We start from the raw sequence: 23928 nt of genomic DNA, 5'->3' as shown, positions 1-23928 counted from the left end.
GTCACATTATGAAGCATACAGTAGTTCCCCAGAACAGTTGAGCCAGTCACCTGTTTGTTTGTAAATAGCGCAACCGTAGAAAATGGGAGCAGGTGAGTCCAGCTGTGGTATTGACAAGGATTGCATTTTATATTGAAAGTCAAGAGTTTTTTTGCTCCACAGAAAATACATTAGTGCCACACATGTCTGAAAATAAATGAACTTTCAGATGACAACAGAAGCGCAACGCTATTTGGCAGGCAGACATACAAATACAAGTAAATGAGCTTACAATGAAAAAGCAAGGTATTTTTGTAAAAAAAACAATGCATGGCCGTCAAATTTCTAAGTGTTTATCATAGAAAGAATGTAGCCATCTATATTTCCTAATGTTTTGCTTAAAGTTAATCTTTCATTTTACCAGAGAAAAGTAGGCTGGCCACACTGAGAAAAGTACCAGAGAAAAGTAGCTACACCGTCAGAGCATTGACTATCAGTGATGGATGAGAATTCATGAACGGCATTCTGAATGGAGAAGTGCAACTGAAGCACAAAATGTCTGACACCGAGCAGAAATGACAATAAGAAGCATTTTAGATCTGACTTTAGAAAACACTGAAAGATCTATGACTATTTTTCCTGTGTGAAAAACGCAGAATCTCGCAACCCCTAAATTTAATTTGCTAGTTATCTAAGTAAGTGGCTGAATTAATAATGTGAGGGTGAATCATAGTGTTAGCTTTCTGCAGTGTTTGAGAAGTCAAAGCCCTTTGGATGAGTTATCTGTAGGCTAGAGCCAGCGGTGTCTCAATTTCCTTGTGTTTTTCTCCTCTCAGTTCTCGGCCTGTCTGCTGCTCCTCCCCCACTCTTTTTCAAGCAGAGCAGGCAGGCTCGTTGCCGTAGCGACCAGTACTGTTCTTGCTTCATACAAGCATGCCTCAAAACTTTGTTCATTTGAGCAATGTCTTTCGTTTACATTCGCTTGTAAAAGTCCAAACTCACAAAAGGACATTCGGTAAGTCCTACCTATACACGTATAACTTTATGAGCTGGATTGCCTGTCTTTGCCATTTCATTTATTTTTGTTTGCGCTTGTTAGCATATTTAGCTAGCAGCCCCTATGGAAATGCGCTATTACTTGTGGTAATTGTGTTACCATTCTGGTAATAAACACCCAATTGGCTTTTTTGGCGCCCTCTTGTGTACTAAGCCGGTAATAAGTAAATCTCGGGATGAGAAACGGTATGACGATACTGCCCAACCCTACTGCATGGAGACAGACATAATACATAGTGAGATTGTGTATATATACACAAACATTTTTATTTTATTTTAAGTACAGCAAAACTAAAATAATAAGCATGATACGGCACATTTGAAAATTGAAATATTTTATTACATCAAAATACAGCCATAGGAAAACTATGACTGGGTAAATTGTGTGTGTGTTTTGGCTTGGTAAAGGTTAACATTCAAGGAGGCTACTGAGCCAGCTGTGGTCAAAATGTTTCACTCTCCTCAGTTCCCGCTCCTGGGCTTTCGTGAGAGCTGGTGCCCCCAACTCTTCACCTGGGCCCCATGCTGCCGACCCCCCCAGATCCTGCCTGGCGTCTCGGAGCTCTGCTTCCCCTTCAGAGTCCTCTTCCTCACTCTCCATTTCCTCTTCTACAGGTTCCTTTTCCTCTCTTCAGCAATTATAAAACAACAAAACACTTGTATAAGGGAGGTGAAAGTCCCGGTCGTGAGGCCAACTAAGCAACTATTCCTGACAGTCAGCATAAAATGACATTTTCCATAGCATTGTCAATTTATCTGCTGAACCGAGGTGTATCAGCCTGGTTTCATGTCAAGTAGTCCAACCATACGGTTTGGTTTTGTACCCATGTAACCTTATGTTTAAGATCATTTAAAACAACCACCTGGGGGAATCCAAGAACAAGCCTGAATACAAATCATGGGACATTATTTTGGATCTTTTCAGTCAGCATTTGAAAAGTTCTGACGGCATATTGTTGGTTTGGGAAAAAATCAATGATTAATGAGAGGCTGATAATGTTTTCTGCCTCGCTGCCAAGACTGGAGCCATCTCTGATCTCCCAGGAGGCCTTTGGCAGAGTGACCCTGAGCAATGTCAACACAGACATCATGCCAAGTCGGAGTGCTGCAGACAACAACCATCCAAATAATAACTGTGCAGTATGCACATGCCTCTTAATGTCATTTTTCAGTCCACATCAACCTCTCAATGAAAGCGGACAGTTAACACTTCACAACCTTCCAAAGGAAGTCAATGGCAGTGTCCGAATACCCATACTTGCTTTCTAAATAGGCAGTTTTAAATTTAAGTTTAATAGTATGTGACATTTCTAAAATCAAGTATACTTTAAACGCCCGGATGGCATACTCATTTCAGCTTTGACAACAGCTGATTAATTAGATATGGGGATGCGCTACAGAAGTGAACAAATAGCGGGAAACAACAAAAATCAAGTATGGTATAAATGCTAGGATGTTATACTAATTTAAGATCTAGTCAAATTTGATGCACACTTTTCCACGATGCATTGGAAGAGGTGGGCTGCGAGTGATAGGCCCTAGGTTTCTTCAAGTAGCCAAACAACAAAACTAGGCTACTTAAAAATGGGAAGATGCCAAAAGCTTCTGCAGTGAAAAAAAAAGTAGGCTAAGTAGTTTTTGTTCTCCTTTAAAATTATTATTGCATCATATTTGAAAACAAGTATTTTTATTTTACCCATAGTGAATCTTATTTGTCACTGAAAAGTCTGTTCTCTTGGCCTTCGTCAGAGCTTTTAAACTAAATACTAAACCATCTTGATTTCTGAATGTGTCGGTACTGCAGTATTGATGGCATGTTACTCAGGCCTTTTGATTTGAACATATGTATTGTTTAAGTTTTGTAGGCTACCTATTTAATTAATGGATCAAGCCTGAGCAGTCCTTCTGATCTCGTTCCCAATGATCAGTGGTTTAGTTTATTATGTTGCTGTCCAGCAGTTCTGAATTTGCGATGCACCTGACTGTCCATGTTTTTCTGTGCAATAGCATTTTGATTTGAACATCTGAAAAGTTTGTGTGTACTAGGCTATTTGATTGCATTTATATTAAACTACCGTTCAAAAGTTCGGAGTCACTTAGAAATGTCCTTGTTTGTGAAAGAAAAGCTGATTTTTTTAATGGAATATCTACGTAGGCCCATTATCAGCAACAATCACTCCTGTGTTCCAATGGCACGTTGTGTTAGCTAATCATTTTAAAAAGGCTAATTGATCATCATAAAACCATTTTGAAATTATGTTAGCACAGCTGAAAACTGTTGTTCTGATTAAAGAAGCAATAAAACTGCCCTTCTTTAGAGTAGTTGAGTATCTGGAGCATCAGCATTTGTGGGTTCGATTACAGGCCAGAAACAAAGGACTTTCTTCTGAAACTCGTCAGTCTATTCTTGTTCTGAAAAATGAAGGCTATTCCATGTGAGAAATTGCCAAGAAACTGAAGATCTCGTACAACGCTGTGTACTGCTCCGTTCATAGAACAGCACAAACGGGCTCTAACCAGAATAGAAAGAGTGGGAGGCCCTGGGTGCACAACTGAGCAAGAGGACAAGTACATTAGAGTGTCTAGTTTGAGAAACAGATGCCTCACAAGTCCTCAACTGGCAGCTTCATTAAATAGTACACGCAAAACACCAGTCTCAACGTCAAAAGTGAAGAGGCGACTCTGGGATGCTGGCCTTCTAGGCAGAGTTGCAAAGAAAAAGCCATATCTCAGACTGGCCAATACAAAGAAAATATTAAAATGGGCAAAAGAACAGACACTGGACAGAGGAAGATTGTAAAAAAAAAAAGTGTTATGGACAGACAAATCTAAGTTTGAGATGTTCTGATCACAAAGAAGAACACTCGTGAGATGAAGAAAAAAATGACGATGCTGGAGCAGTTCTTGACGCCATCTGTCAAGCATGGTGGAGGCAATGGGATGGTCTGGGGATGCTTTGGGGGTGGTAAAGTGGGAGATTTGTACAGGGTAAAAGGTATCTTAAAGGCTATCACTCCATTTTGGAGTGGCCAGCACAGTCACCGGATCTCAACCCTATTGAGCTGTTTTGGGAGCAGCTTGACCCTATGGTATGCAAGAAGTGCCCATCAAGCCAATCCAACTTGTGGGAGGTGCTTCAGGAAGCATGGGGTGAAATCTCTTCAGATTACCTTAACAAATTGACAACTAGAATGCCATAGGTCTGCAAGGCTGTAATTGCTGCAAATGGAGGATTCTTTGACGAAAACAAAGTTTGACAGACACAATAATTTAATTAAAAATCATTATTTATATTTCCTATTCATTTTGCAACTCATTTCATGTATGTTTTCATGGAAAACAAGGACATGTCTAAGTGACCCCAAACTTTTGAACGGTAGTGTATGTAACAGCACTTTGGTTTGCTAATAAATATGTTGAAATGGAATCAAAATAATATTTTTCTGTCTTCAGTCCTAGGATAGATGGGCTATATGGTCTACTACAGTATAGGTTGAATGTGATCAGCTTGAGTAGGCCAATAACGCAATTCCTATTCTATTCCGAGTTTAGAGAAATTAATCAAGTTGAAAATTAGCTATTTTCAGGATGGTTAATGCGATGCATGTCTGTCCCACCCCACCTACTCAGCCAATCAGGAGCCGCTACTGCGTTGCACCCCGGGCATTCCTTTTACTAACCGGTACGTGCTAAATAGTATGTGGCGAAGAGTAAATAGTATGCAGTCTGTAGTACACTATTATGGGTATTCGGACACGGCCAGTGTGTGGTGGCCTACACAACTCCAGTTCTTGAACCGGATGCGCTGGTTACAATTCTTGCCTTGTAGTTGGGATTAAGACAAACCAGGTGGTCAAATTTCATTTGATGTGGCTTCCTCGCCGTGTCTCCATCTACACTGATGTGTCCGAGCAAGACTGGTGAAAGAGTCCGCTAGGGTGCAAGGCCATCATCACAATACTGCTTTGACCTTAGTTTTCAGGCCAATATAGCTTAACCTATTTATTGTGATTCTATGTCAATTGTAATGTATAATTTAAAAAAATAACAGAATTCAGACCTCAATAGTAGAGGCATAGACAGAGGGTGGCCAAAATGTATATGCGGTCCTGAGTCGGAAGCCTCGACCGCTACACCAGACTGGCACAATGTCTATTTTTCATTTTCTTGTCTGGAACAATAAAGTAACTACTAGTTACTGGACTCACCTGGCAGGAGAGCTGGAGATGAGCAGGGAGCGGACGAACATAGAGCAGAGGAACGAGGCTGAAGGCAGGACGTGGGCTGGGGTGTATAGCAGCTGAGGGGGAGAGAGGAGTGAGTTATGAGGAGCTCCTGATGCTTATTCCCCCCCCCCCCCCCAGAACCTGGTCTAACTTTCTAATACAATCTAGAAATATTTGTAGACCAACTTGTTTTAGCTAGCATCTAAAGTGAACTCAGTATATTTAGTAGTTCACTACATGGAAGTATACAAGTACTTGGCACGTGCACTATTTAAGCAAAACTAAACATGAACTTTGAGGGCCAACACTACAGAACGTAGAAACACTAGCTTATTTACAAGTACGCAAATAAATGGCCAGTGGCCCTTGCATGAATGCGCGTGCGCACATACACACCTCCTTGATGGCAATGGAACCCTGTGGTAACTGAATCCTTTCTGCCATGGGATTGGTCAGCGCTTCTTGCTGCTGCCTGTGTTTCCCTAGCAACAGATAGAACGGCGTCACGGCAACACTGTCGTCCACCATGAGCTGAAAAACACCCCAAAAACAAATAGTCAGGACTTCAGTAGAGAATGCTATACATGTGTTACAGGAATAGATTACTTTGGCAATATGTTTCGCAACTGCTTTGTAACAAAGTGGGATTGTACCCGTTTACTGGACGCCAACAGTCTGTCCTCCTCAGTCTTAGTGCTAAACGTCATCAAATCCTACAATGGAGAGAGGATGTCAGACAGAACTCTGTGGTTAGTTACCTGCCAGTGGAATAAGAAGTAAAACCCACACATGCGCCATCCCCTCAGATGAACGGGTTCTTTACGTTCAATGTCATTTAGTAGTTTGGGGGATCTTGTATTCAACGTTTGAATTGGAACAGAACATGTGGTGTGTCCAGTCATTTAATGTATTAGGGGTGACAAAGGAAAGGAGACGAGGAAGCCATGAGTCTGGAGACAGTCTGTGTATTATATTTTCACCATGTGTTGGGTGAGGAAGTAGAGCTGGGATCTGTTGAGCCATTGAGCGTGCTCCTCGCAGCTCTCCAGCATCTGGTCGCGCGGGGCGAAGACGGCATGCTGTACCTTGCCCGTGCACAAGGCCCTCTGGGAGTAGAGGGGCAGCGGCTCGCTGGGCTTGAACACAAACACTGGTGGGAGGAGAGGTCATTGATGAGTGAAGCCCATATAACCTAGGTGATGTTTAGGTAATGTTGCCATACCACACAACCCTAAGACCCAAAGTTTAGCTAGTTGCACACATGTAACATGGCAGGTTCTCCTAGGTATTCCATAATATGTACTTTGGTCTTGGTAGACCCAGCCAAGTCTAAATCTAAATAAGCAAAGAGAAAGAGTCCTGTTGGAGCTAGGAGCTACATCCAGGAAGCACTCACAGTCGGAGCAGCCAGACTGACTGCAGAAGGCAGCCATGTTCTCAGACAGTGGGTCGGCCTGGAGCAGGCTCACATCCACGGAGGTACTCCACTCCACTGATTGAGAGAAGGGAAGAGAGAGAAACAAAAGTAGGAAAACAAACGTCAGGTCTATGGATTGAACAGATTCTATTTTAGGTTGTGGTTATGTTGCTTATAGGACAATTGCACATAGGCACAAGCACGTCAGAGGGTCTGTCTTACGTGAGCAGGTGAGGAGGTTCCAGCAACAGAGTTGGTTCTTGGTGCTGGTCCCCAACAGGTACTTGGAACAGCTTAACCTTCCAAAACAAAGGTCCCTGGTGGATCAAGAAAGTCTCATCTTTCAAACCCATTCACCAGTCTCTTACCACACTTTCAAAGTACCCATGACCATTCCACTCACAGGATTAGTGGCAAGGACCTTTTCCACACCAGAGCTACAACAACAAATACAGTCATCTGAAATCATTTCTGTTCAGAGCACCAGCAGACACCAAACAGAAAATCAATAGGAGGCGGTTATACAAGGGGCTGTGGGCAGCTGGAATAACAGTGCGGAGGCCCAGTGCTCGCCTTCCAAAGCCATTTCTGTACCAGCAAGTGCCTACATTACTCAGAGCACATATGAGGCAGAGCTAGCCCTATACATTACATCCTCATTTAGGTGGGGGAAGTAAAAGGATGAAGAGTGATGTATAGTTGACTCTTGGGACCATTGTGAATAACAGCACTAAAACCAGGGCATGCAAATGGAAGTAAAAAGAACACATTCAAATTTGGACTCGTAAATGACACAGCACTGCAACAGTTAACATTGATCACGAGTTTATAGGCAGCAGCTAGGCAGCTCTGGCATGCAATTGAGTAAGACTCAACACCAAATACTAGTTTTCTGCACTCGCTGACCTAAGGAAGGGGGAGTTGACTTGGCAAATATTGTTGTAGAGGCTCCCTCAATGTTGCAGAGCAGGTTCTGTCTCCCAAGTTGACATGGCTGGCCAATATCACTTGGTTTTTTTGGTATGTTCCCGATCTGTTGCCATAAAGTACACTCGTTTTGTGCCAGTGAAGTCACATATTACAGACTTATCTACCACGGAGGGTTTTTACACAAGTAAACAATGTAAATGTGAATCTAAGTTCATATCACGAGTCACAGCTGCTAGTTTAAAAAGCCATCTTGTTTGTTGATAGACAGCCATATCTGCTAACGTACACATTTTTGTTGTTAGGAAAGTTGTTGAAATGTCTGCTCGTTTGAATGGTCATGCATGTTTGTGTATACTTGTATAAGTGTGTGAAGTTGTTTCTAAGTGCGTCTGTCTGTTTATAGGTGTGTGCGAGTGAGCTCTGACCTGATGGCCCCTGGGGGCTGGGACAGGGTGGTAAGTAGCTCCCAGGAGGGGCTCCATACAGTCACCACTTCCTGGAAACCGACAGCCAATAGGGAGCCGTCGGCCGAGAAGCAGCAGCAGCCAGGCTTAAGGAGGTGGTACCCGCCCACAAAGTCACATGTCCAGGAGGCGCCCTCTGCTGGTAGTCAGCAGTATAGAGAGAAATGAAAAGCCAGGGTGAATATTAGAGCGTCAATGTGGTTTAGCTCATCATCAATACCTTGATTAGCCGAATCATGTGTCAGTGAACAATAACTAGCAGGTCTCCAGGACCAAAATGGAAGAACATTATTATAGGCAGACTCTTGCCAACTCCTGGCCATCAGGCTCATTGATAGAAAATAACCATTTACCCTTGGTGTCCGAGTTGTCTGCCAGCAGCCAGGCTTTGAAGTGGCCGTCGAAGCTGATGGTCACCAGCATGGTGGTCTCTGGTGAGGGGCTGAAGCACATGGCTGTAATCTGGTCATCGTGGGGGGCTGTGACTGTAGTGTTCAGCACAAAACTACAGAGGGGGGAGGAGGAAGGGTAGAGAGTGGACGAAAGATGGAAACCACAATTTTGTGTATATATATGGTGTATGTTTAAGTATGCGGACATCCCTTCAAATTAGTGTAGTCGGCCATTTCAGCCACACCCGTTGCTGACAGGTGTATAAAATCGAGCACACAGCCATACAATCTCCATAGACAAACATTAGCAGTAGAATGGCCTTAGTGAAGAGCTCAGTGACTTTCAATGTGACACCGTCAAAGGATGCCGCCAGGTCATCAATTTTCTACACTGCTAGAGCTGCCAGTCAACTCTAAGTGCTGTTATTGTGAAGTGGAAACGCCTAGGAGCAACAACGGCTCAGCCGCGAAGTGGTAGGCCACACAAGCTCACAGAACGGGACCGGCGAGTGCTGAAGCACGTAAAAATTGTCTGTCCTCAGTTGCAACACTCACTACCGAGTTCCAAACTGCCTCTGGAAGCAACGTCAGCAAAATAACTGTTAGTAGGGAGCTACATGAAATGGTTTTCCATGGTCGAGCAGCTGCACACAAGCCTAAGATCACCATGCACAACGCCAAGCGTCGGCTGGAGTGGTATAAAGCTCGCAGCCATTGGACTCTGGAGCAGTGGAAACTCGTTCTCTGGAGTGATGAATCAAGCCTTATCATCTGGCAGTCCAATGGACTAATCTGGGTTTGGCGGATGCCAAGAGACCGCTACCTGCCAGATTGCATAGTGCCAACTGTAAAGTTTGGTGGAGGAGGAATAATGGTCTGGGGCTGTTTTTCAGCCAAGGGAAATCTTAACGCTATACCATACAATTCTAGACGATTCTGTTCTTCCAACTTTGTGGCAACAGTTTGGAGAAAGGCCCTTTCCTGTTTCAGCATGACAATGCCCTCATGCACAAAGCGAGGTCCGTAAAGAAATGGTTTGTCGAGATCGGTGTGGAAGAACTTGACAGGCCTGCACAGAGCCCCGACCTCAACCCCCATCAAACACCTAACACCTTTGGGATGAATTGGAATGCCGACTACGAGCCAAGCCTAATCGCCCAACATCAGTGCCCGACGTCACTAATGCTCTTGTGGCTGAATGGAAGCAATGTTCCAACATCAAGTGGAAAGCCTCCACAGAAGAGTGGAGGCTGTTATAGCAGCAAAGGGGTGGGGGGACCCAACTCCATATTAATGGCCATGATTTTGGAATGCGACGTTCGACGAGCAGGTGGCCACATACACTACAAGACCAAAAGTATCACATGGATACGGCCAAACGTGTGAACAGCATTAACTAAGGGGCTTGTTAATGACGAGCATGAAAAATGGCACGTTGATACGAAGACATGTACAACAACATGTAACCAGTAGTGGTGACTATGGTGTGCAAACAAATAGTACCTCTGAGTTTTCTCATCGTACGCCCACATCTTCAAATTGATCTCTAGCTCAGAGCCTTTTGGCGTCCTCTCCTCCACCGTAGCAAGCCAGTCGCCGCGGGCGTCGAACGCCGCCCTGACCACCTCAAACTGGTCCAGACCCTCTTCGTGGATGTACTCCTGCTGTACTATGTCCAACTGAAGGTAGAAGAGAAAGTCAAATCATTTTCATCAGCTTGATTGGTCAATAAGAGTTAATTCACTTATCAAAGGGTTAATTTTGAGTTCATGACAAAAGAGCGAAGCCAGACCTCCAAGACTCAGGCCATCCATTCTAGTCATTCTATGTCTAATAGTCACATGACATCAACGTTCAAGAACCTTCCTAGGTAGCTCCACTGGGCCAAGTTAACAAGGACAGTGTTTGGTGTTTTTCATTGACAGCTCCAGGCAATAAAAGCTGTGCTTACATTGTAGAGCAGCTTGTCGCGATGGAGAGAGTAGAACTGCAAGTGGCCTGGTTTCCCGTTGAGCACCAAGGCTTTGCTACGCGGGTCGATCATCAGGTTTGTCCGCACACCCTCACCCTTGACCAGCCCCTGGATGACGGCCGGCACTTTAACACAGCTCTGGATGATAGTGATTTCTTGACAGGGAAAATAGGGGGGAAAAAAAGATGGATCAGGTCTACAGATTAAACTCCGTGACAACATCCAAAAGCCCTTACAGTTGTTTGACACAACATATAGTGGGTCCAAAATTATTGGATCCCTTGATAAAGATGAACAAAAAAAAAACTAAAATAAATAAAAATAATGAGCTATGTTGTATGCGCAATTTTTTAAAATGTTTCATTATTTAATACTACCACAATTGTTCAGAGAACGAGATTTTGTTTAACAAGTCAGAGATCAAAATCACTTTACTCCAACACTCTCCCCTGGCAAAGATAAGAGATTTAAAAAAAACTTTTTATGAGATTGAAGAACACATTGGGAGGGATCTTAGACCAATCTGCCATTCAGAACCCTTCCAGATCTTTGATATGTTTTATCTGCTCTTATGGACTTCCCTTGTGAATTAAAACCACAGGTTTTCAATGAGGTTATGTCTGTCAATGGCCATCTAGGTCTGGAGACTGAGAAGGCCATTGCAAAATGTTGATTTTGTGGTCAATTAACCATTTCTTTGTGGATTTTGGATGTGTTCTTGTGGTTATTGTCTTGCTGAAAGATCCACGTGTTGCCAAGTTTCAGCCTTCTGGACAAAATGTTCTGGTACATGGTAAAGTTCATGATGCTGTTTGACCTTAACTCATTTGACACCAGGAAATCCCCAGGTGAACAAGATGAAATTCTGATGATTCACCACCATATTTTACAGTAGGTGTGTGGTTCTTTTCTGATTATGCATCTTTGGCGTGGCCAAAGAGCTCTATTTTCATGTCATCTGACCATAGCACTGGTTCCAATCCAAGTGCCAAAGTCTGGGTCGTTATCCTAGCAAGAGGAATATTGAACAGGGGATCCAATTATTTTGACCCCTATCTTTGAGATGTATTTATTTATTACTTGTTAAACACAATCTTTCTCTGAGCAATTGTGTTAGTATAAAATAATAAAAACAATGGTGCATACAATATAGCTCAGAATTACTTTGGAACAAGCATTTCGCTACACCCGCAATAACATCAGATAAGTTTGTGTCAGCAATAAAATTCGATTTATTTGTTTTTATACACAGTATTTTTTGCTCATCTTTAATCAAATGTTGGACCCCACTGTACATGGTGATGTCAGCACCAGCCATTGCTAAGATAAAATAGTATATGCTACTTGGGAATCTTCCCTTTCAAGAGTGAGACGGAGGACCCTGAACAGTTTTAAGCATCTTTCCTTAAAGTAATCACTGAAATCCGCTACATAGCAGTTACCATTCCAGTCATGTCAGATCAGAGATTACTTCAAGGGAGGGAGGCAAGATGGAGGAATGAACCATGAAATTATTGTAACAGGGTGCAACAGTCCTTACTGTTGTCAGAGTGGGAGGTGCAGAACAATGAACCGTCAGGTGACACGGCAATGTGTGTGATTGCACCGCCCAGGCGCGGCAGGAAGTCCATCTGGGTCGCTTGTGTGTAACGCCACTGGACCAGCACCGATTCTATCCCCCCACTTAGCAGGTTGGTGCCTACAGAAAAGAAGCGGAGACAAAGGCCATCACGCCACTGGTCAGAATGCTTCCATCATGAACCAGGAAAACAGTTGGCATAGAGCAGGGGTCGCATTAGCTTTTAGAAATGTGCATTTTCAAAACGCAGACAATCAGAAAATCTGAGTTTCAAACCATTTCACCTGCATTTTATATTGAAAGTCAACTGTGTTTATTTGCCTAAATAGAATGATCAGCGGCATGCAACTATAGTTTTCTGCAAAAAATTGCTGGGTTTTCATCAGATAACAGAAGTGCAAGGTGTTTTTTTCCCAAAAAACATGCATTGCCATCAGAGTTCTCATGTTTATCATAGAAAGAATGTAGCCAGCTAAATGTCCTAATGTTTTGCTTGCAGTTCATCGAGGATCCTTTTTATATAGAAGGACTGAGAAGCTCAGTTCTGGTGACTTTTATAAAAGGACATTTAACTCCAAAATGAAAGAAAATAAAAGTATGCTGACAACATCTAAAATATCATTTCCACCTTCAGAAATGAGCCCAATAACATATTGGTAAAAATATTCTAATAATTATGACATATTGGACCATGCATGGTCTATCAGATGTACCATTAGCACTAAGCATTATCACCTGTAGTCCAATTGATGCAGCATAGTGGCTATAACATTTACATATGCTGAAGCATGGGGTTTGTCCATCTGCATTTACCCCATTGGACAGAACATCCTGATTGTTGTTGTTATTCATAATTAATATTTTATTATAATTAATTGTTCACTTTCAGGCATTTCTATTACAAAGTACATCACTGCCCTTTAATTAAGATGCCAATGTCCACTTTGAGCTGTTGCGCAGCTGCTCCTAGACCATGACTGAAAACTTCAGCTGTAACTTTTTTTTTTAAACAAAGGTCAAAAAGGCTTTCATAATATATTTACCAAAACGGCTTTGCATTAACAATTTATGTGAACTGATTGCTTGTCAGAATACATGTTTCCCTCCCCATGGCTCTCGCAACTTGAATGCGCCTCAAGAGGATTATTTATCTTACAGAACACATGGCAAGTCGACGAGGTAAATAGGTAAAGTATTCTGATTTTGTTTTAATAAGATTACATGGCAAAAATAGTAGCACTGGAAAGTTGCAAGCCAACACGAGTGACAAAGTAGAGGCTTTGAACTACTTTGTCAGCAGTACCACTGCTTGAGTTGAGTGCCACAGTAGTGCGCATTATAGACTATTTAATTCCCTTCATCTGGACAATCAGAGTGTCAGCAAAAATCATGCATGTCAGTTCTGTGCACACAGCTTAACAGAGAAAATAAAATATTTGGGAATATATCTCATATAACAGACATGCGACCCCTGTAGTGTGATCAAAGATGATGATTTGTACAGGTATAATTCAACAGTTATAGGGTCAGGGGTTATAGGTTACCTTCAGGGGTGAATTGCAGTGTGTTGACTGCCCCGTGGTGCCAGTGTAGGGTGGAGTATGTGTACTCCTTCTTCTGGTTGAAGTTTCTCCTATGAAGACAGAGAAAGAACATTGATTGTGAGTGATGCCAATCCAGTGTTTCCCCTAAATGTGGTCTTAAGTGAGACCATGTATGGTCATGGCCGCAATGTTCCTCCGGCATCACTCACCACAGGCGAATTTTGCCGTCCTCGTGACCTGTGGCGATACAGTCCTCTTTAGGGTGGCACGAGACACAGGTGAAGGCATTCTTGGCCCCTTTCTTATTCCCCGGCTTGAGGAAAAACCTGTGGGGCACAGAAACAGACAATACAGTTGAATGAGTGCTATGACTAGTGATGACCAATGTTTAGTTGGGCAATGTCAAATCCCCATAACATACTGTAACGTAATCAATCCCGTTTCCAGGCGAGGGGGTTGCTCAAAACAATCGAGAGGGCTGGCTGAACTCCCCCACTCCTGACCACAGACAAGCAGAAAGGCCACTCATCCAACAGAAAGGACTGCCGTTCAGCGTGTTTGGACTTGTATTGCACAAACACTAGCCAGAAAAACATTAACATTCATGCTTAGAGTCCTTGAAGGGGACAGCCTCCTGACAGGGCAGAATGTTGTTTACCTGTAGGACTTCTGCTTCTTGAAGAAAAACACCTCAAGCTTTAAACCTTTGGCGGCAGCAATGTATTCACCCTGTTAGATTGGAGGAATAAACAAGCTTTTCACAAAGAGCTGGCGTCCATATTGGAGGTGGTAATAAAAAAAAAACTCAAACCTTTCACTTAACAATACAATGGCAAACTATGACAAGTGACCCAAGCGTAAATTGTTTGCTGCCAAGAAACTTGTTTGCTACTGAAGTTCCAGGTAGGCCTACTACACGTACCTCTCTGCCAAAGGAGGCAGCCCCAGAGGGGCTGACATCACAGAGGACGGCCGAGAGCTCTCGCGCCTCCACTTCCTGGTCCTCACTTCGGGGCAGATGAACAGCTACCAGCTGGAACAGCTCTGAAGACACACACAACCATGTCAGAGATCACCCTCCTCCACATTCTGCACTATTATGTTGACCAATTACAAAACAAATCACTTGTGACTTGAAAGAACACTGACTGACTGCAAAAAGACCCTATATAGGCATTTAAGGACAATTGATGTGCAAATGCCAACCTCTGATTTGTACTTACCAGAGCTTTTGTCATTTGCCATTGGGACGACGACAAACACAACTCCTCCATGATTTTCAGAGACGTATATGGAGTAGATGGGGTACCCAATAATGAAGGTCTGAAAAGTATTATAGTGAAGTGATTTCTAAATACAGAACCAGTCAAAAGTTGACAAACCTACTCATTCCAGGGTTTCTTTATTTGTACTATTTTCTACATTGTAGAATAATGGTGAAGATATCAAAACTAGGAAATAAACACACGGAATCATGTAGTAAACAAAAGTGTTAAATTAAAATATATTTTTTTATATTTGATTCTTCAAAGTAGCCACCCTTTGCCTAGATGACAGCTTTGCACACTCTTGGCATTCTCACAACCATTCTAGTCAACTGGAATGCATTTAAAATGACAGGTGTGCCTTGTTAAAAGTTGATTTGTGGAATTTCTTTCCTTAATTTGTTTGACCCAATCAGTTGTGTTGTGACATTCTAGGGGTGGTATACAGATATTGTCCCTATTTGGTAAAGACCAAGTCCATATTATGGCAAGAACAGCTCAAATAAGCAAAGAAACGACAGTCCGTCATTACTTTAAAGACATGAAGGTCAGTCAATCCGGAATCAAGAACTTTGAACTTTTATTCAAGTGCAGTCGCAAAAACCATCAAGCGCCATGATGAAACTGGCTCTCATGAGGACCGCCACAGGAAAGGATGACCCAGAGTTACCTCTGCTGCAGAGGATAAGCTCATTAGTTACCAGCCTCAGAAATCACAGTCCAAATAAATACTTCACAGAGTTCAAGTAACAGACACATCAACATCAGACCTTCATGGTCAAATTGCTGCAAAGAAACCACTACTAAAGGACACCAATAAGAAGAGACTTGCTTGGGCAAAGAAACACGAGCAATGCACATTAGACTGGTGGAAATCTGTCCTTTGGTCTGGAGTCCAAATAGGAGATTTTTGGTTCCAACCGCTTTGTCTTTGTGAGACGCAGAGTACGTGAACGGAGGATCTCCGCATGTGTGGTTCTCATCGTGAATCATGGAGGAGGTGCGATGTGTGGAGGTGCTTTCCTGATGACACGGTCTGCGATTTATTTAGAATTCAAGGCATACTTGACCAGCATGGCTACCACAGCATTCTGCAACGAAACACCATCCCTTCTGGTTTGCGCTTAGTGGGACTATCATTTGTTTTTCAACAGGACAATGACCCAACACACCTTCAGGCTGTGTAAGGGCTATTTGACCAAGAAGGAGAGTGATGGAGTGCTGCATCAGATGACCTGACCTCCACAATCACCCGACCTCAACCCAATTGAGATGTTTTGCGATGAATTACACCTTTCCAGGGGAAGCTGGTTGAGAGAATGCCAAGTCTGTGCAAAGCTGTCACCAAGGCAGCTTATTTGTTATTACATGATTCCATGTTTGTTATTTCATAGTTTGGATGTCTTTACTATTATTTTAAAATGTAGAAAGTAGTAAAAATAAAGAAAAACCCTTGAATGAGTAGGTGTGTCCAAGCTTTGACTAGTACTGTACATAACGCAAAAAGGAAGCAGCGATCGCAAATGATTTTGGCAAAGGGTGCGGCTGTACCTTGATGAGGATGCCATCTGTGAAGTCCCACAATCGGACAGTGCCATCTGCCGAGCACGAGTATACCTGCAGGAGAGTGCAACAATGTCACGTCTACACTCAAAACATTGCAATGAACAAACATTCCTCAGAAACACCAAACCATAAGAGCAACAACAAACCATTCATTCGACAAACATGCTGAGTGCAGACACGTATGTAGCTACTGTATTTATAGCTACCAGATATGTGATAACTATGTCTCTGTACTGGGCGTTACAGGAAAGCCCTATACAAGATGTCACCTTAGGGCCTCCCGGGTGGCGCAGTGGTCTAGGGCACTGCATCGCAGTGCTAGCTGCGCCACCAGAGTCTCTGGGTTCGCGCCCAGGCTCTGTCGCAGCCGGCCGCGACCAGGAGATCCGTGGGGCGACGCACAATTGGCCTAGCGTCGTTAGGGTTAGGGAGGGTTTGGCCGGTAGGGATATCCTTGTCTCATCGCGCTCCAGCGACTCCTGTGGCGGGCTGGGCGCAGTGCGCGCTAACTAAGGGGGCCAGGTACACGGTGTTTCCTCCGACACATTGGTGCGGCTGGCTTCCGGGTTGGAGGCGCGCTGTGCTAAGAAGCAGTGCGGCTTGGTTGGGTTGTGCGTCGGAGGACGCATGGCTTTCGACCTTCGTCTCTCCCGAGCCCGTACGGGAGTTGTAGCGATGAGACAAGATAGTAATTACTAGCGATTGGATACCATGAAAATTTGGGAGATAAGGGGATAAAAAAATTATAATAATAAAGATGTCACCTTAGATTTTTCAACTTAAATTTTCTTGGTTATACTTTCTTTGTTCTCGATTCGGTCAGAAAAGTATATTAGAAATGTGTGTTAGTTGCAGGTCATTCTACAAAAACAAAGAAAGATATTAAATCTACGTTTAGCACCAAGTGAGGTGTTTCCTCGCCATTTTAGCTGCCAGACATCTTGCATTTTCCAACATCTTTGTAGAAGTAGATGACAGATTGCCGCAACCAAAACAAAGATCTACACACATGCAAGTGGGATTTCTCACTTGGTAAAAAAAACAAGATTACATTGCAAAAATAGTAGCACTGCTTTTGCCAAGCGTTTTCGCAGTTTTTTTGTAGAACCACCTGCAACTGGACACAGACATTTAAAGATACTTTTTTCACTGACTCAAGAACAAAGAAAGTGGAAAGGACGGTTACGGTAGTTAAAGTCTATGGCGCTGTCTTGTATAGTGCTTTCCTGTAATGCCCAGTATGGAAAGTTTACACATATCGGACACACAAACTGGTAGCTACTGTATTTACAAACCTGCAGGTGGTTTGAAGGGTTGCGGACAATGCCTGACACCAGGTCTGTGTGTCCCTGCAAATCATGGACGCATTCCTCAGAGCTGGAACTGTACACTTTCACTGATTCCCCCGAGGCACACAAAATGAACCTGGTGAAAAGGACCGGAAAGAAATCAGTTTACAGACTATGGTTATTCCCGATTCAACAGACACCCGACTGTTTATTATGATTAGCTAACTAGCTAGCTAAATACCAAAAACAGGTCTAGCTAGCTTACGATAGCGGTTAGGTGCTTTTAGCAACTCAGGTGTATTTACATACAATAGAAGCAACGCTAGCGTATTGGGTTGCACAAAAACAGAAATAAAATTCTGGGAAGCCAGAAGTTAAAAACAATTCCATTTCAACTTACTGTGCCGGTGGCCATGGCGGGTTGGTCATTATGACAGGAGGGAATTCGAGACACATTATCTAAAAGATTGTATTATTTAACGGACTTTCCAAACGTGGGTCTGTTGTAGACCCACTTCCTCTCTGCTTACCTCAAATAAAAGTCCTGCACGTGTGCCATATGTAGACAAAAAGGAATAACTTCTGGGGGGACTTTTATTTTGACATGAGGTAAGCAGAGAGGAAGTGGGTCCCTTAAGTGTTATCAAACGTGGCCCCTTTCAGACAATTTTTCTGAACTCAGTGAGGTTAGCTTAATTTTTGTGCAGTGTGAACACTCCAAGGGAACCCAGACCCCTCAAAAGAGCCCCGAAGCGAACCAAAACAATCTCAAGAGGTGGTCTAAGTTCGATTCGCTTGAAGTCTGTGTTCGGTTCCCTTTTTTAGGGCAATGCGAACAAAAATCTCCATGTTCGCTTGTCATTATTCCCGCACCATACACTAGACTACTGCAATACAGTTTCCCCTTCCATAACCTCCTACATTGGTGCCACAAAAGAGATAAGATGATGTTCAGGTTCACAGAAAAAACGTGCTGTTTTTGGACATTGGCTAGAGATTGTCAAGGATGCACATACATGCAAATATAAGTATTTAGTTTTGTATCAACACGATGTTCAGATTATTTGTTTGCAATATGATCTATAAGCGAAGAGCTTCATAAGCCATTTATTCGATTGTGGGGTTTGAATAGTGTAAGACACAACATATTTGGTGAATCAATGCTAGCTCTTAAAGGGGCAGTAGCCTTCATCAGGTGTACAATTTTCAATTACAGCATTATTTAATCTACAGTTATTCTTCTGACATTTATTCTGTTACCAATAATATTTACATGTTAATATTATCTTACGATTATAATTATGTCTCATAGTTTAGCAAAATGCAAATGTATTAGCTTCCAAAATGTGATTAGGTATATCTAGCTGTCCAATAACACATTCTGATAAAATGTCTCGTCCTGCACTTCGTAAAAACCCAGACTGTGGGCCAGCCAGAGTGCATTGGGTGAATGTTGCAAAAATACCTTGGTTCCTTTCTAAACATAGCAATGTGAATGCAGAAAGGTTTCAGACCACAAAATAGGTAAAGATAGGTAAAGTGAACTGGCAAAAAAATAAAAAGAGTTCAGTCCTCATTCAAAGGGAACAGTTATTCTGCTTTCTTCACTTTAAAGAGGACTGAGATGACTGAAAACACAAAAAGTTGAAATGGAATTGTATTTCAATTCTGGCTTCCCATGGACTGTTTTTGTGCAACCAAAAACAATTGAAAGCAATGCCAGTGTATTTAAATAAACGTTAACGTTACACCCTCGTTGCTTAAAGCACCTAGCTAGTTACCGGTATGTGTAACATTACATTTTGAATTAGTAGCCTGCAAGCAAGGAAGTGGAATCAGTGGATTGCCTAGTTAGTTAATATATACTGAACAAAAATATAAGAACGCACCATGTAAAGTGTCGGTCCCATGTTTCATGAGCTGAAATAAAAGAACCCAGCAATTTTCCATACGCATAGGCGATGTGGGGTGCTGCATAAGGCAAATAGTGGTCACACCAGAAACTGACTGGTTTTGTGATCCATGCCCCTACCAGGTAAGGTATCTGTAACCAACAGATGTATATCTGTATTCCGAGTCATGTGAAATCAATAGATTAGGGCCTAATGAAGTTATTTAAAATGACAGGTTTTCTTAAAAATAGTAACTCAGTAAAATCTTTGAAATTGTTGCCTGTTGCATTTTAATTTTGTTCTGTGCAGTGGTGTAATGTACTTAAAAATTGTACTACTACTTATGTCTATTTTCTTTTGGAATCCAAAATAATGTACTTTTCACTGAATACAATTTCTGACATTTTGAATGCTTAGCAGGACAGGAAAATTGTCATCCCTACTGCCACTGATCTGGTGACTCAATAAACACACATCCTTAATTTGTCAATTATGTTAGTGTTGGAGCCCCTGGCTATCCATGAATTAAAAAAACAACAATATGGTGCCGTCTGGTTTGCTTAATATAAGGAATTATTTATAGGTTTATAAGTATATTTTATCCAATTACATTTTTGATACTTAAGTATATTTAAAACCAAATACTTTTAGACTATTACTCTAGTATTTTACTGGGTGACTAACTTGAGTAAAAGTAAAGATACCTTAATAGAAAATGACTGTCATTTATGACAATTGGGTACTTTTTCCACCACTGCACTTGGTTCTGTGTATAAGCCATTTAGCAAGAACTTTTACCCAAAGCGACTTAGCTACGACCATGCAAAGTATCGTCCCTAGAGATACTGAATATGCCGCTGTTAACATTATTTTCGTTTGAGTTGGTTGATCAAGGACGCCTGACTACGTACGGAAGCTTCCTCAACGAGTCGTCTGTATAAACAATGGTTCGCTGCGGGACGAAGCAATGGCCATGCACGTATACATTTTACGTATGGGTGTTCCCGGGATTCGAACCCATAATTCTTGCGTTGCAAGCGCCATTCTGTACCAACTGAGCTACAGGACCACAGACAATAGCCAACGTTACGTTTCTCTCAAGATTAGAATACTTGTGTTGTAGCTATACAGTAACACGTTAGCTAACGTGCTAGCTAACTAGCCACAGTAGCTAGCCAGGGATCCAGTTTGCATCCATGCCATACTTGTGACATACAGTTAATTCAGGTTTAGCTCATGTCAGCTGCAAAGTACACACACGTACCTGGAATCATTTGTAATAACTGGCTCTCTGAAGTTTATTTTGCTGCCACCACGGTGAACCACGCGTATTTCTGCGTGCGCCATCATCTTTTCGAATTTCAACTATGAACCTTCGCCTCTGACCCAACAACACATGGCTTGCTTCTGTCCTTGTTTATTCAAAACTGGTTCGTAGTCGCCCTCAAGCGTTCTTCTCCAATTACTGCATTTGATTTATTTTTTTATTTTTTATTATTTCACCTTATTTAACTAGGCAAGTCAGTTAAGAACACATTCTTATTTACAATGTTATGTATTGCTCATCATTGTTGTCGGCTGTTGTTTACTTATTTATTTGTTGTCATCACATTATTGTACAAAAAAACGGAAACGTAGCTAATACACCAGTATTTATTGTTTCGAGTGGTCTTTTTAGTGGTATGGGGATCCAGTATTGCGTCGCTGATCGCATTGATTGACAGATCATCACTGAAGTTGTTTTATTACGTAAAAGTTCTTTCACATTGTGACGTTGGCTGAGTTACCGTATAAAATGCGATAGCTTATCTCTTTGGTAATCACTTGGTAAAGTTTTACATGATGGGAACATAGGCTCCAGCTATAGACTTTAACCATGGAGGATAATAAGGTAAGCCTATGAATTGTTAACAGAGAAGGCCTATGCAGTGGTGCTGGAACCGCTGCGCCGTCTTTTTTTTATGCTGCGGCAGGAACCACAGGGTATACAGGACATGCCGATAGGGGTGCCGCAAGTAGTGACAGCTGGGTGGCCGTGTGGGCTAACGTTAATGTGCCGCTAATATTATACTTTTTAATATTGTAATTTTTTTAATGCATTATAATAACCTATGGGACTTGTTATACATGAAATATGATCCTTGCAAAGATAACAGCAGTAGGCTATTTATCATAATTTTACCTAAATTATATAATAATAGGTGACTCCATAACGCGTTCATTACGAATCTTGATATCAGGCAATAGGATCTATGTGTATTTATAGCGAAAACCTGTACTGTACAAAAATACAACTGTCAACTCCGTCCGTGTAGCCATTTTGTTAGTTATTTAGCAGTCTTATGGCTTGGCGATTGAAGCTGTTCAGGAGCATGTTGGTGTCAGACTTGATGCACGGTACCGCTTGCTGTGCCGAAGCGGAGAGAACAGTCTATGGCTTGGGTGGCAGGAGTTTAACGATTTCCGGGTCTTCCTTTCGGCCTGATATAGAGGTCCTGGATGACAGAGAGCACAGCCCTGGTGATCAAATTGTATTTTGCACATACACATGTTTAGCTGATGTTATTGCAGGTGTAGCAAAATGCTTGTTTCTAGCTCAAACAGTGCAGAAATATCTAACAAGTAATATTTAACAATACACACAATCTAAAGTAAAGGAATGGAATTAATAATATATAAATATTTGGATGAGCAATGACAGAGCAGCATAGACTAAGATACAGTAGAATTGGAAGGATACAGTATATACATATGAGATGAGTAATGCAAAATATGTAATGAAACAGGCAGGGAGCAGGTCTCGAACACTCAACCTTCTAGCCCGAAGTCCAGCGTGCTATCGACTGTGCCTCAAAAGCATGCTTGAGTGGCAGAGTCGATATCCGCGCTTATAAACCCAGGGTCGTTACATTATGTAAACATTATTAAAGTGAATAGTGTTCCATTGTTAAAGTGGCCAGTGATTTCAAGTCTCTGTATATAGGGCAGCAGCCTCTAATGTGCTAGTGATGGCAATTTAACAGTCTGATGGCCATGAGATAGAAGCTGTTTTTCAGTCTCTCTTCTGGATGATAGCGGGGTGAACAGGCAGTGGTTCGGGTGGTTGTTGCCCTTGATGATCTTTTTGTCTTTCCTGTGACATCGGGTGCTGTAGGTGTCCTGGAGGGCAGGTAGCTTGCCCCCGGTGATGCATTGGTTGGGCTCATTTACTAGGCTGTCCGCACCACCCTCTGTAGCGCCATGCAATCGTGGGCGGTGCTATTACCATACCAAGCAGTGATGCAGCCAGTCAAGATGCTCCTAATTGTACAGCTGTAAAACTTTTGAGGATTTGAGGACCCATACCTAGGGCTGTGGCGGTCATGACATTTTGTCAGCTGGTGATTGTCAAGCAAATAACTGCTGGTCTCACAGTAATTGACCTTTAATTAAAATAAACACATTTAGCATCTCCTGGCTTCCACGCATAGCCTACAAACCACTGATGCAGACCATTGCGACATCTACATATTAAAATGTCTAATAAATCCATGTAATATAGCCTACACCATCACAATAAATCCAGTCTAAAATGTAGTCTATTTCAGAAGAACACTTGCCCTTATGTTAGACCCTGATCTGGCTATGCCATATGGCTACACTGGTTCATTTAGCAGACAAGATCTAGTTAGAATTCCATGGCATTATTTTATATTATTTTATAGTATGAAGAATACAATTGAACATAGCTGAATAAAATGAAATAAAATGTTTTCTCCAAGCGATTTTAGGGAGTGCGCACATGTGGCTATTCTGTGTTTAGCAGTTAACAAAGAAATAGGTACTCCTATATGCTTAATTTATAGTTATTTATGTAACTTTAGTTGTGATACAAACGTTGGGTTATCCGTTTTGATTTTCAATACATTCTAAGGCTGTATGATTTGCCTCTAATGATGATTTGAAAAAAGTTGCATGAAAGGCATGAGCTCTGCTTAGTTTTTTTGCTCAGGCTGCACACTGTTATTCACAATTTGACAAGCACATGATAATACCTCAAATTACCTGGCGACATCCCCTTTGTGTGACCGTAATGCCCCCTAAAAAAATCCATGCCTTTTGCGACCTGTGTCCTTGGACTGAATATAATAATTATAATTCCCTTCTCCTGGCTCTGAAGCACCTCTCACTCACATGGCTCTCTCAGATAGCTCAATTCTCATTAGCCAATGCCCATCAAGTGATCGGGTCTTTCTCACAGGCTACAAGTGAAGACAGACACATTGGAGACTCAATTGCGTGCGTCCTTATCCAATTCCAAGGCGCGTATTGAATATATTGGAAGAACTGTCCACATTTACTTTTCATCAGCCAACAA

The 23928-nt window shown here is 42.1% G+C and overlaps 2 protein-coding genes across 7 annotated transcripts in view; one reads left to right on the top strand and one right to left on the bottom strand.

Moving 5' to 3' along the window:
• Nucleotides 1-1269: 1269 nt before the first annotated feature.
• On the bottom strand, nt 1270-20948 carry wdr75 (WD repeat domain 75). Of its 2 annotated transcripts, none has more exons than XM_055870782.1 (20): nt 20836-20948; nt 17686-17815; nt 16376-16441; nt 14783-14882; nt 14482-14603; nt 14218-14288; nt 13769-13885; nt 13560-13648; nt 11977-12135; nt 10416-10591; nt 9968-10143; nt 8426-8577; nt 8034-8211; nt 6901-6995; nt 6658-6753; nt 6242-6411; nt 5915-5974; nt 5658-5792; nt 5244-5335; nt 1270-1664 (listed from the first exon to the last, which is right to left on the bottom strand). In XM_055870782.1, the coding sequence occupies exons 1-20, from the start codon at nt 20919-20921 to the stop codon at nt 1445-1447; spliced, it is 2490 nt and encodes an 829-aa protein (XP_055726757.1). In that variant the 5' UTR covers nt 20922-20948; the 3' UTR covers nt 1270-1444. The 2 variants fall into 2 exon arrangements, with proteins under 2 accessions (XP_055726757.1, XP_055726758.1); XM_055870783.1 differs by having other exon boundaries at nt 8034-8208.
• Nucleotides 20949-21136: 188 nt separating this feature from the next.
• The window catches only part of LOC129816366 (uncharacterized), a 42038-nt gene continuing 39246 nt past the window's right edge, over nt 21137-23928 (top strand). For 2 of the 5 annotated variants that reach the window (XM_055870780.1, XM_055870778.1), the window contains exon 1: nt 21509-22091. In XM_055870780.1, coding sequence (XP_055726755.1) covers nt 22071-22091 — 21 coding nt within the window. In that variant the 5' untranslated portion in view covers nt 21509-22070. Of the gene's footprint in view, nt 21463-21506; nt 22092-23928 lie in introns of those variants that run through there. The other 3 variants (XM_055870777.1, XM_055870781.1, XM_055870776.1) reach the window with 3 other exon arrangements.

Source organism: Salvelinus fontinalis, chromosome 19 (assembly GCF_029448725.1).
Source record: "Salvelinus fontinalis isolate EN_2023a chromosome 19, ASM2944872v1, whole genome shotgun sequence".
Taxonomy (NCBI): domain Eukaryota; kingdom Metazoa; phylum Chordata; class Actinopteri; order Salmoniformes; family Salmonidae; genus Salvelinus; species Salvelinus fontinalis.
This window is presented reverse-complemented; position numbering and strand designations above follow the sequence as displayed.

Coding starts and splice junctions, on each gene's coding strand:
- wdr75 (XM_055870782.1), bottom strand. CDS start 20,921: ATGATGGCGCACGCAGAAATACGCGTGGTTCACCGTGGTGGCAGCAAA. Junction 13,886..14,217: donor AAGAAGCAGAAGTCCTACAG/GTAAACAACATT, acceptor TGTGCCCCACAG/GTTTTTCCTCAAGCCGGGGA. Junction 6,996..8,033: donor CAGCCCCCAGGGGCCATCAG/GTCAGAGCTCAC, acceptor TTGATCCACCAG/GGACCTTTGTTTTGGAAGGT.